This window comes from Diabrotica undecimpunctata, chromosome 9 (genome assembly GCF_040954645.1).
Source record: "Diabrotica undecimpunctata isolate CICGRU chromosome 9, icDiaUnde3, whole genome shotgun sequence".
Classification (NCBI taxonomy): Eukaryota; Metazoa; Arthropoda; class Insecta; order Coleoptera; family Chrysomelidae; genus Diabrotica; species Diabrotica undecimpunctata.
The window spans coordinates 7,252,310-7,265,049 of record NC_092811.1 but is presented as its reverse complement, the minus strand read 5'-3'; the positions used below and the strand labels follow the sequence as shown (position 1 = coordinate 7,265,049).

Sequence of the window (12,740 nt, the reverse complement as noted above, 5' to 3'; positions counted from 1 at the left end):
TGCCTTAATAAAATGTTGCTGAGAAAAACGATACAGGGTGTTAAAGTTAATTTTTGTTTTTCGTTTTTTGCTAATAGTTTCCCTGTATATTTATAAATTGCTATCAAAATTGGCACAGAGGCATAATCTTAGACAAGAAATAGTATTTTATTTACAATTTTACGTTTTGTCATAGAGGGCGCCACGTGGATCATTCCTAATGATCAAATTGAGTCTAAACTTTTTCTGATGAAACTTTTTAGTAATTTTTATTAGAAAATATGACGTAAACATCATTTTTACGTAAAATTGGTACTCTTGTTTAAACATGATAATTTCAACCGTTTTCGATAAAAACGCAGTCGAACTGCTTAGAGTCGTAAAAAAGACTTTCAAATAGTATTTCATTTATGAAAAGTATGCTCTGGACTGTCAGATAATTGTTGTTGGTAAATGTCATTTATTCAGAGTAAATTATTTTTGATGTGACAGTGTAGTGTAATGTTGCATTTTTTAAAAATAATCATTACTTTTTTTGATTGAAATGCCTCGTCACAATCATTTTACTAATGAAGAAATGCGAGATATGATTTGCGTATACGCACAAGAAAATTTTTGCGGTCGCTCGGCAGCCAGAAGGTATGGAATGTTATACGTAAACAGAAGGCAACCAAATCACAAAACTGTTGCAAGATTATATCGTAGTTTAGGTGAAACTGGGTCATTTCACACTAAAAATCGGGGTGGTCGACCGAAACAAATCACACTTAATCAAGAAGATGAACTTTTGGTTCGAGTAGATGAAAATCCTGAAATAAGTTCACGACATCTATCAGCAGCAACAGGAGTAAGTCAGTCGTCTATTGTTAGAATTCTAAAAAAAGAGGACCTCCATCCTTATCACTTCACTTCTGTTCAAAATTTACTTCCAACAGATCTTCCACGACGGTTACAGTTTTGCCAACGTATTCTGAATAAACATCGCAATGACAATTGGCGAAATAGTCATTATTGGGAAGAAGAAAACCCGCATGATATTAAAGCTAGACATTTTCAGCATGAGTTTAAATTGAATGTGTGGCATTATAGGCGACCAACTACTAGGGCCTTATGTTCTTCCTCCGAATTTAAATGGAGATTCTTATTTATTCTTTTTGGAAAATACTCTTAGTGATATTTTAGATTATCTGTCACTGAATGTAAGAAGAAAAATGTGGTTTATGCAGGATGGAGCACCACCTCATTTTTCATTAGCTGTTAGAAATCATCTTAATGACGTATTTCCTCAACGATGGATTGGCAGAGGCAGTGATTTTCAATGGCCACCAAGAAGTCCTGAGTACAACCCGCTAGATTTTTATTTTTGGGGACATATGAAGTCCTTAGTTTATGCCAATGAAATTAATACACGAGATGAACTTTGAAGATACATTCAAAATGCAGCTAATCTTATAAGGGGACAAAATAATATTTTTTTAACGTCCGAAAATCCTTTATAAAAAGAATTAGAAAAGGCATAGAAATCGGAGGAGACCATGTAGAACATTTGGTTTGAGTTTTTGTGAGTTCTTTAAAGTTAAAGCGTGTTTAGTTTTTATTTATCGTCAAAACGGAAACCTTACGTTAGTTGCAACTTTGTTTATTAGTTTGGTATTTGATAGTGGAATTGTAAATAAAATACTATTTCTTGTCTAAGATTATGCCTCTGTGCCAATTTGGATAGCAATTTATAAATATACAGGGAAACTATTAGCAAAAAACGAAAAACAAAAATTAACTTTAACACCCTGTATCTTTTTTCTCAGCAACATTTTATTAAGGCATATTTGGCCCAATAGCCATATTTTGGTCCAAATAACCTGTCCTTAGTCTATGTCCCAATAGTTATGACACCCTGTATAAAGGTTTTTTGTTACTCACGTCGGGTTGAGTCGATTGGCATCAACACTGCACTATTATTTGTTGATAATATTTAAGAATATTAAATTTTTTTTCCGTATTTTACATTTAAAAATGGAAAAATAACAGACTGCTTTAAAACGTGGTATAATCATGCCACTATCAGGTCCGTCCTAAAACAATTTTATAGCAGCCTTTCTGGAGGATATTTTGGTGTCAAAAGAATACTAGCCAGAGTTCAAGATAGATTTTACTGGATTAATTATTACCGAGATATAGAGGACTGGTGCAAGAACTGCGATTTATGTATCGGTAAAAAAGGTCCCTAGGAAGTGGCGGTAAAATGGTACAATATCTTTCCGGAGAGCCTTTTGAAGGACTTGCAGTCTTAGTCCACTTTCGATGTCAGAAAAAACAAGAACTCAATGGTCACAATAGATTATTTTTCAAAATTATTCATATTAAATATAGTATAAACAAAATTAAACAAAAAGAAGAAAGAAATACCGACGGTAAAAAACTGCAAACAACCCACAATTTAATAAACAATTCGACATAAACACTTACAGAAAAAAAAAGAACATATTAAATCAGATCCATAACTTTGTAGTCTAGACGTGAATTAATATTTTAGTGGCCTACAAAATTAATAAACGTTTAGGAGAACATAGAAAATATTCTTTTTATAGTCAAATTAAAAATCACTCTTTTGTTCAGATCTCAATTTAACTTAAAAGTTTTATAACTTCGTGAAAAGTTGCTCTATGAATAAAACCAGGTTTTTGTTTTATTCCTTGGAAAGTTCTGAAAACAACAGTTAGATAGTTACCCGAATAATGCTCGAGCTTTTAGAGAGAAAAGCTTAATTTGTATTCAAAACCTCGGTACCCTAAATACTAGCCATTTCCTTTTAACAGAAACATCGCTATATATCATTAGTATTCTCAAATGCTCGTGTTTTTAATTTTCTGTCAAAGTTATAAAATTACCAGATGCTGTTTCTTATTCAAAGAAAATTCTTATTAATTTTTATGGTAATTTCAAGGTTCCTTTACAGAAGCTTAATGTGGACAACTGTTGATTTTTTTCATGAAAGAAAACGAAACATTTCAAAGGAAATAATGAGATTATGTAGCTTTTACTTTTATTTAGAAATTATTTTTGTAAAATAATTAATTTAACTAAGGTAATAAACCTTATAATGACATTTTAGGAGAATTCAAAAAACACAGGACATCTAGAAATATGTGTAGTTGAGAGAAAGAACAAGAAGCCTTATTGAAGCTTTGACAGGACGAATTAACTGGATCAGAGTTAGGATTAGAAAGCGAAACTGAAAATTAAAGTCAGCAGATTAGCCTTCGTTCCAGTGAGGATGTTTTAAAAAACCAACTTAAATCAGTGGAAAATTGTCAGTGGACAGATTCGATTGTAGTTATAAGGATCGAATTGTTTTGTAATGCCCCTTTGTCCGATTCTTCTCGATCGACGATGGTAAATACAATAAAATGTTGAAGTCTTGGAGTAAAATTATGGTTTTACTGACAGCTACTACTAATTACACTATATGTGTTGGTTAGGCAACTTAATAGTTAATTTATAATTTCACAAAGAATATATACCTCATCACAGAGGTTAATGCTTCTATTATACTAACAAAATTTGAACTATGAGCTTTCTCTACACTTTTATCTAGGCCAATATTGCAAGACTTAGGAAGTTCAAGTAGAAAAATATATTATTCGACAATTTATGAGTAGTATTTATTACGTTGAGAATAATGTGAGTATACAAATTAAGGGATTAATTTGTGATTGAACACTCAGCCTGGAACTTCTAATCAGGAAAGTCAATTTTCGTCGAAAAATCTTCTCAAGACAACAATAAGTTTAAAGAATATAGAGTAAAAAAAACTAAGTTTTTTATTGAAAGGGATGGGAAAACAAAATGGGCAAGGAACTGTCTTAATAAATCGGTTAGAAAACGACAAGGAAATTTAATTACTCCACTTTCGAAATAATGCAAAACATTGCAAGTTTTTTATTTCTTGCTGGGAAATATTTATGCATAATATTATTGAAGGAGATATTGTCCATTGCAATAAAAAATCAGTTTAGTCGCTCAGAATTTAAATGACCAACATAAGGATATTACCAAGACTACGGATGCAGAATATGAAATTCGTGCAGTTTTTTGATTATTATGTCTATCGGGCATTTATAAAGCAAACAGGTTAAATCTGGAAAATTTTTGGGCTACAGATGGAATAAGATTTGACAATTTTAGGCTAATAATCTCCGTGCAAAGATTTATTTTACTTTTAAAGCGCCTACGATTCGATAACATCGAAAATAGAGAAGAACGAGAAAGAGTAGATAAACTGGCAGCTATACTAGCTATTTATGATCGATTTGTATCCAATTGTCAACAATATTTTATTCCTAGTCGATATTTGACGATCGAGGAAAAATTAGAATCTTTTCGGGAACGTTGTTCCTTTTAACAATATATCTTCAATAAGGCGTCCAAATAGCATTAAAATATTTACCTTTGAGGATGCCAAAACATTAAACATTATAAATTTAGAGGTATATGTTGGCTGACAGCCTGACGGACCTTTTTAGTTCAATAATCGACTGTTTGATGTAGTAAACAGACCTGTAAATCCATTACGTGGTACTAACTGCTACATTGCATTCGACAACTGGTTTACCAGCAATCCGCTAATGGAACATTTGCTTAGTTAACATTGGTTAACATATGTTGGAACTATTCCTAAAAACAAGAGGGAAATTCCGACAATCTTTTTGAATTTCAAAAACAGAGCTGAAAACCACGCAGTTTTCAGAGCTGAAAACCACGCCTTTTCAGAGCTTGTGTATATTTTTGTTCTAAACGTGCAACAAATTGTAAATTAATTATGCTTCTTCTTTCTTTTTCTAATGGTGCTACAAGGCCTTGTGAGTCTTGGTCGCTTAACGATGTTCGTTCATTCTGCCCTGTCGGATACTTTTCTTCGCCACTGCCTGATGTTCATGGTTTTAAGATTCCTCTCTACGTCGTCTATCCATCTTTTACGGGGCCTTCCTCTTGTTCTGTTTCCTTGGGGCTTCCATCTCTGGACTACTTTTACAGGTCGATTATCTGGCATTCTTTCTAGGTGACCAGGCCAGTTTAGTCTTTGTGATTTTACAAATCTAACAATATCTGCGCTCTGCATTAGTTCATCCAGCTCGTGGTTCATTTTAATTCTCCATGAACCATCGCTGCATTGGGTTGTTTCAAACATCTTCCTTAGTATTTTACGCTCAAATATTCTCAGTTGATTTTCATCAGTGGTTGAGAGGGTCCACGTTTCATATCCATATGTGACCACTGGTCTAATTACTGTTTTGTAGATTCTAAGCTTAGACTCACGATTCAGTAACTTACTTTTCATTAAGTCTTTGTATGCATAAATGTTGCCATTTATTATTGAGCCTAGGTAGGGAAAAGTGGAGGCATATTTGTAGGTATGGTTGTCTACCTTCAGATTATTATGTTGATTCGATTTTGTGTACTCCATATATTTTGTTTTGCTTTCATTTATATATAGACCAAACGTAGTAGCTTCTCGTTTCAGTTCTAAAACTTTTAATACCCTTTAATACACTTAATACCCTTTTGTTGCGGCTTATTATGGCAAAATTATCCGCATAAGCGTATATTCGCATTGATCTTGTATTAATACAGCCGTTTATATCCAGTTTTCTAACAACATCTTCTAAAGTTATATTAAAAAGTGTTGTTGATATAGCATCACCTTGTCTAACTCCATTTTCAATATCAAAGGCCTGCGTCATATCTCCATCTATTCTCACCATAGCTTTGGAACCCTCCAGAGTAATTCGTATAAGTTTAACCAACCTATTGGGTATCCCTAATATAGATAGTTACTTTAACATCTTTTGTCGATCTACTCCATCAAACGCCTGTTTGAAATGAATACAAGTTGTAAATAGGTATGTTATATTCAACACAAATTTTTCATCTATACCTCTTAACATATGTATTTGGTCTATAGTTGACTTCTTTGGTCTGAAGCCATATTGGTGTTCACCAATCATCTCCACCGAAAACGATTCCAGGCGGCTGTATATGAAGAGCGTTATTCCAAAACTTACCAAGTTCAAATTTGTGATTTTTCACTACGAACGAATTTCTGTTGCTATTGATTCGCATTTGGTAGAGAAAAGATTTTTTGCAGATTTATTAATCATAACCTTCTAATTAACCACAATTAATCAAATTTAGGTTTTATTTGTTTTTGTCTTTTTAATAAAATAAAAAAGATTATATAACATTCCAAAGTTAAACTAAGTCCATGGACTTAAGGTACATTTGAAAAATTATCAAGAGATTTAGTTAACCAAAACAACAAAGAAAAAACGAATACACTATGAATTATACTAAAGAAATACTTCCTCATTGTCCACGACTTCTTCCGCAACGTCTTCATTGACATTGCCAACATTCTGCAGTGCAAGTTCGTAGAACATCTTTTCCTCATCGGTTAACTTGACAAATTTTAAAAGATGTCTCACATTTGCCTTTTTGGCAGCATTAATTTTGTTAACAGTTGGTAATAATGTGGCTGTTATATATGTATAATACACTGTGTGAACATGCATTGCCGGTGTAAGTGTTTTGCACAGAAACTGTTTTCTTTCCTTTGTATTAAGTAAAGATTCGTTGCTCAGTTAACTTAAACGCAAACTTTTTTTTTAACATTTTGAAGACCAAAGCTTTGTATTTTTTAATAACCTATTTTTGACCATTTTACCGCACTTTACAATTTTTATCAAAAATATTGTAATAACCTTGAGGACTCGAAATTTGTTCTTATTTCCTTATTATTTTTTCAGATCGTCCAAAGACGCGATCAGCCGACAAAAAGTTATGGCCTCTTATTGGAAATATGTGCTGAAATTCCTTAAATATGCTATTTTGTACATAACATAATAGAGTAAATATAACTGCAGAATTTTTATTTTGACCAGGACAAGAATCAGAATATAGTTTTAAGATTTGAGGTCTTTCATCTGGGTTTAAAGAAAGGTACTTTGCTTCTAATGAATGAAGAAAATGCATTAGTGCGGAACCTACTTCATTTGACCCTTTACCACTTTCGTTTTCAGTCCAAGTGTAAGCAAAACAATTATCCTTATTCTGATTTGTTTCTAGTATTGCAAAAGTAAGATTATATAACCACCACTGCCGCATATAATAAACATCAGAAATGCTTAGTTTTGGTAAAGGTTGGTTTTGTTGCATATCAAAACAAACTTTAACCACTTCGCTGGTTTCTTTTTTTTTAGGAGTTAATAAAACTTTTTCGCTCGTACCTTATGCAATTTCAGTTCGGTTGAGATTTTGTTACTAACATCAATGCTTGTCGCAGCTGTTAGTTCTATCTTTTTAATTCACAAAAATACGTCTGTCCGTGGATGACCAAAACCCAAGTTAAATTTTTTGGCAAATATTTTATAATACTTGGAGTACGAAGTTATTGGAGCTTTCATTGTGTTTCTAATGCTACACCACAAATTATATAACTTTTTCACTGACAATTCAGGTGGTAAATAACCTCGAACACTTTTGTTTCGACCATAAGGACTACTTCTACATTTTAAATTTTTTATATGATTTATTATTGACAAAGTTGTTTCATTGTCTTTAAGAGTGACTCTAGAACCCCCTCTTCTTTCTGGTCTTGAAGAACCCACACTGAACAAATAAGCAGCAATGGATTTTATTCTGGAATGCACATCTGAGTAACTGACTGAAAAGTAGTAACGCATACGCGTAGGAGATTACCATCGATTTTTCGTATAAAATAATCATTGCGCTGTCGTTTCTTAGGATTATCTGTTCTAGGATAATGTCGTTGTGGAGTCTGTGGTTGTATAAATTTTGTAAGAAAGTTGTTTTGCAACGCAGGCGATTTATGTTCGTATACCTTATTGAAGAAAGCTAGAATAAAAATACCAAACATAAGATTCCTTTACATACCTACATAAACTAGAATGCTAACCTCGGATATCTTCTTGAGTCAATTATTGAACTTTTTAACGGAAATTTTTAAAATAATATAAATTTAATAAAGGCTATAATAACAATATAAAAATGATTTTAAATCTTAAGGTTGCGTGTAAAAATAAAATATGTTCTCAATTTTATATATAAAAAAATGGGGCAATAATTACTCCAATATACATCTATTGCCAGAAAATGTCACCACTCAGTCGCCGGGTTAATTATTATACAAAACAATTCAACAAAACTAAAAAGAGAAAACTGAAATTCCACGTGTACGGTTACTTTTGCAAGTCGAGATTTTATCGCCAACTTAAATTACTCGCCAATTTAAAACATCATTATAATTGAATCACGACAGTACAATAATATAGTAATATTATCGTAGTTTAATTATTGCATTTTACATTTTACAAATTACGCATTTCATTATTTATTTTACGAGATTTTATACTGTTCATTCAGTTTTATTTACATTTACAAGGCATCTAAACTCCATCTATTGTTTCAGGTTGCATAGTGTTCGGATCAGATCAGGAAGTCGCTGAATTAATGAAAGCCGTCCGTCGGTGTAATGCGACGGGATACTTTTCTTGGATCGGCAGTGACGGTTGGAGTGCTAGATCCCTGGTCTCTGAAGGAAATGAAGCGGAAGTTGAAGGAACGCTCTCGGTGCAACCGCAGGCTAGAGAAGTTCACGGGTTTCACGAGTATTTTCTTAATTTGCATGTTGAGAACAACACTCGCAATCCGTGGTTTGTCGGTAAGCTATTTTTAATTACTTAGAATTAGGTTAATGATTGTGGACGGGATTAGGTTAATGATCATTTCGTCTTGAATTGTTTTTTGTTGTTCTGTTTTATTTTTAGTAATGATAATTCTTGAATGCAAGCATAGTGTGCTTATACAGGGGGCAATTTGAAAATTGTTAACGTTATTATAGAATAACTTAACTAAATTAACTAATTATAGAAAATATTTTATAACTTAATAAAAACTATTGATTAAACAGAATAATAATAAATTAAAAAAAAACGTATAGAATGTGTAAATGTGAAATTTTACCAATGAGTTACATCCTCTTTATTTTTAATGACATCCACAATTTTTCAAGACAAAGTTCTTACCAAATTGTGACAAAATTTTAATGTAAACGAATTCCATATTTCTTGCAATTTTTCCTTTAATTGGTTGACGGACCTGCAGGATGTTTTCTCAAAGCTTTTTTCATTTCACGCCACAAAGTCTCTATCAGGGCCAACTCAGAACTGATAGAAACTCATTCCATTGGTATCCCATGGTCTTCAATCCATTTTAAACTCTTTGTTGAGGTATGACAACCTGCTCCGTCCTAATGGAAGACAAAATCTTCTGCTGATCTTAAACGGTGTTCCATAGTCGGTAAAAGAGATTCTTTTAAAATAGTCAAATATCTGTCCGTGTTTACAATCCCATCGATAAAATGTAACTTTCTCACACCTTTAGACGATATGCTGCTCTAGCTCATGAGAGATGCAGGAAATTTGCATTTTTGTGCTCTTTTGACCATCTTAGTCCATTTTTCTTTTATTATATTGGAATCAATTAGCGGTACACCGAATAGATGGAGAATATACAGATCAGGTCAAAATCTTAAGAGGAGTAAGACAGAGGTGCATAATTTTACCACTGATATTCAATCTGTACTCGGAGCACATTTTTGAAGAGGCTCTAAAAGATATTTATAAAGGCATCTCAATAAATGGAGTCAAGCTCAATAACTTGCGGTATGCAGATGATACAATAGTGTTTTTCAATGCCATAGAAGACCTGCAAAATTTATTGAACAAAATAAGGGAAACAAGCAGAACATATGGACTGGATTTAAACACCAGCAAAACCAAGCTAATAATCTTCAGCAAGGAAAACATAAATAGAGCAAATCGGTATGTAAATTAAATGAGAATTGAACGTACCTCACAGTGCAACTACTCGGGGACTATAATCAATGAGTCTTAAGACAATACCCAAGGGATTAAATATCCCATCGGAAAGGCAAAAAGTGCATTCTTGACTATGAGCTCTGTGTTCAAGAGCCATGACCTCACCCTAGAAACAAAAATAAGGCATCTTAAATGTTATGTGTGCTCAGTGCTTTTGTACGCAGTAGAAACGTGGACATTTAAGGCGGAAACTCTATGAAAACTTCAGGCTTTTAACCTATGGTTATACAGAAGGATCCTTAAGATACCATGGATAGACAAAGTCACCAATAAAGAAATACTACCGAGGATGAACTCAACCGCGAATTTGTTCAACATTGTGAAGGGCTATAAGCTGCAGTACTTGGCACATATAATGGGAAATTAAGGCATATATGAGCAAAATCAAGGCAGATATGTGCTAATCCAATGCATTTTGCAAGGTAAAATTAAAGGAAAAAGGGCCCCAGAACGAAGAAGAACATCCTCTCTTACTAACCTGAGAGTATGCTATATATAGACCTTAACACAGTTATTTCGTATAGCAACCAACAAAGTCATCATAGCCAGAATGATCGCCAACGTTCGAAACGGAAAGGCATCCTAAGAAGAAGTATAAAAAATTAAATTTAATACAGACTTAGGTACCAATTGCTGATAAAGAGTAAGACAATACAGAAAGCTTTTACATTGAACAAAAAACATAACACCTCTCAAAATATAGCCAAAAAAACAAAAATTATGTGCATAAAAGTCACCATTGATAAGTGTAGCAATCATGGACGTATAAACATAGATGGACCCAGCAATAAGATACCTTAAACACACACTGTTTTGAAGCTTCGATATTCCTGGACAAGAGGGTAAAGGGGAGTAAAACGGGTATCGATAGACTGTGATACTTCCTCAATGAGCATAAGCGTGCTTGAATTTTTACTCGCGGGGATAATTATTCAGACGTTAATAATTGGAAGTAGTAATAATGTATAAAAACACGTTTTTATAGAAAAAATAAAATACAATTTTATTTGCTTTAAAATTAATACAATAAAATATAGTTGAGCTCAAGTTAATTTTTTAATAGGTATCAAATAATCCTACGATAAAAAAAACAATTAAAAAATATACATTTGTCAAATTTAAGTACATACCTATATTTATTGATAATGTGTTAAAACATATTTTTTCAAATTGTGACAAATTTGTTTTAATACAATATCAATAGATTCCACGTAGTAAGGGTTTCTGCTACAAAATTATTTATTGATTATTCCAAAGCTCTTGCTGGCATTTGACATAAAATTATTGGAAATATACCTACTTATTAAAAAGTAGGCGTGAAAATGTATAAATTATTGAAAAGCTATTTACCGAACAGAAATATTAAAGTAAAAATGGTAAATATACATAATAGAAGACGTTGGTATAGAAATAAATTTTTATTAATTGCGAAATAAAACAGTCTTAGTAAGAACGCTTCTTATGCGCACGGTGTTAGCATCTAAAGTAGTCCTCGTTTCATGATGAATTCCAATTTTAAAATATTTCTCAAAAACCAATTTTAAAAGTTGCATAGAGTGACCATCAATTGCATCTTCGTCATACATACGGTCACCAAAATGCTCATAGATTGATTTTGGGACATTTTGTATGGTTTTATTAATCAAAATATTCATAAGGTTTTTAACTAGTCTGTTGTAGATATTTATAGTTTTATTAAAAAATCTGAAATATTTTTCAGCTTCCTTACAAGTTTAAATAACCAAAAAGGATGCTTTTGAAAGGTTTTTTTATACTGTTTTCTCTGTTGAAGTTTAGAGTAAGTTTCATCATTAATCAATATTATTTGGAAACCTACATAGAAAAATAAATGAGTTTTATTCATTTCACTAATTTATTGTTAATTCATGAGAAATATTAAATTAAAAAGCTACTAAACAGATCTTTTTAATCAGATGATGTCTACTTACAATTTAAAAATGTCTATACTAATTTCATGAACTAATATCTTGTTCAATACATTAATTAATATGAATAAACCCAATGGTATGCCTATGAAAGACATATTTTAAAATGTAAACACACAGGCTTCCTCAGGTCCTCATCTTAAATAATGTAAACAAACAGTACTTACAAATTAAATGAGACATTGGGATGTAAATATTTCGTTTTTTTTGCAAATGCAAAACTGTAGCACCATTATTATAATTTGTTTATTTCACTATTTACAAATATCACTTAAAATACAGCCAAAATATCAAAAAACAACTTTTCCTCATCTTTGGTAAAAAGTAAACAAACATGGACATGACATGGAACAGCATTTGAAGTTTGACGTAGAGCCATAAGACAGAGAAATGTAAACACCGTTGCCATTAATAAATAGGTTTCAGTGCTTCTACATATAAAATAATTGGTTGATATCTGTTATACGCTATTATTAAATGATATGCACACTATGTGCACATTTGATGTTTTAATTACAATTAAATATATTAATATAAGTAATAAATTATTATTTTGGTTTGATAGCACCTGTAGAGTATAAAATAAATATAGTAATATTTTCAGCGATACGTGAATAAGATATTTTAATAAAAAAATGTGACAACATTTGAAGGTGCTGAGAATGTGACCTAGTCAAATAATTTTGGCTTCACATTTTTATGTAAATAACTGAGTCCATCTGTGTCTATACGTCCATGATATAGACACACAACATAATCAATAAAAGCGTACCCACGTACTGACGTATTTGTTGATCGTAACCCTTTTATAACTATAATTATTTTTCCTAGAATTTTTTTGCGTTTGAGACAAATGCTT

General features: G+C 32.0%; 1 protein-coding gene across 1 annotated transcript in view; it reads left to right on the top strand.

Moving 5' to 3' along the window:
• mtt (mangetout) overlaps positions 1-12,740 on the top strand; it is a 750,264-nt gene that overhangs the window by 457,559 nt on the left and 279,965 nt on the right. The window contains exon 5 of the mRNA XM_072543415.1: positions 8,465-8,716. Coding sequence (XP_072399516.1) covers positions 8,465-8,716 — 252 coding nt within the window. The remainder of the gene's footprint in view (positions 1-8,464; positions 8,717-12,740) is intronic.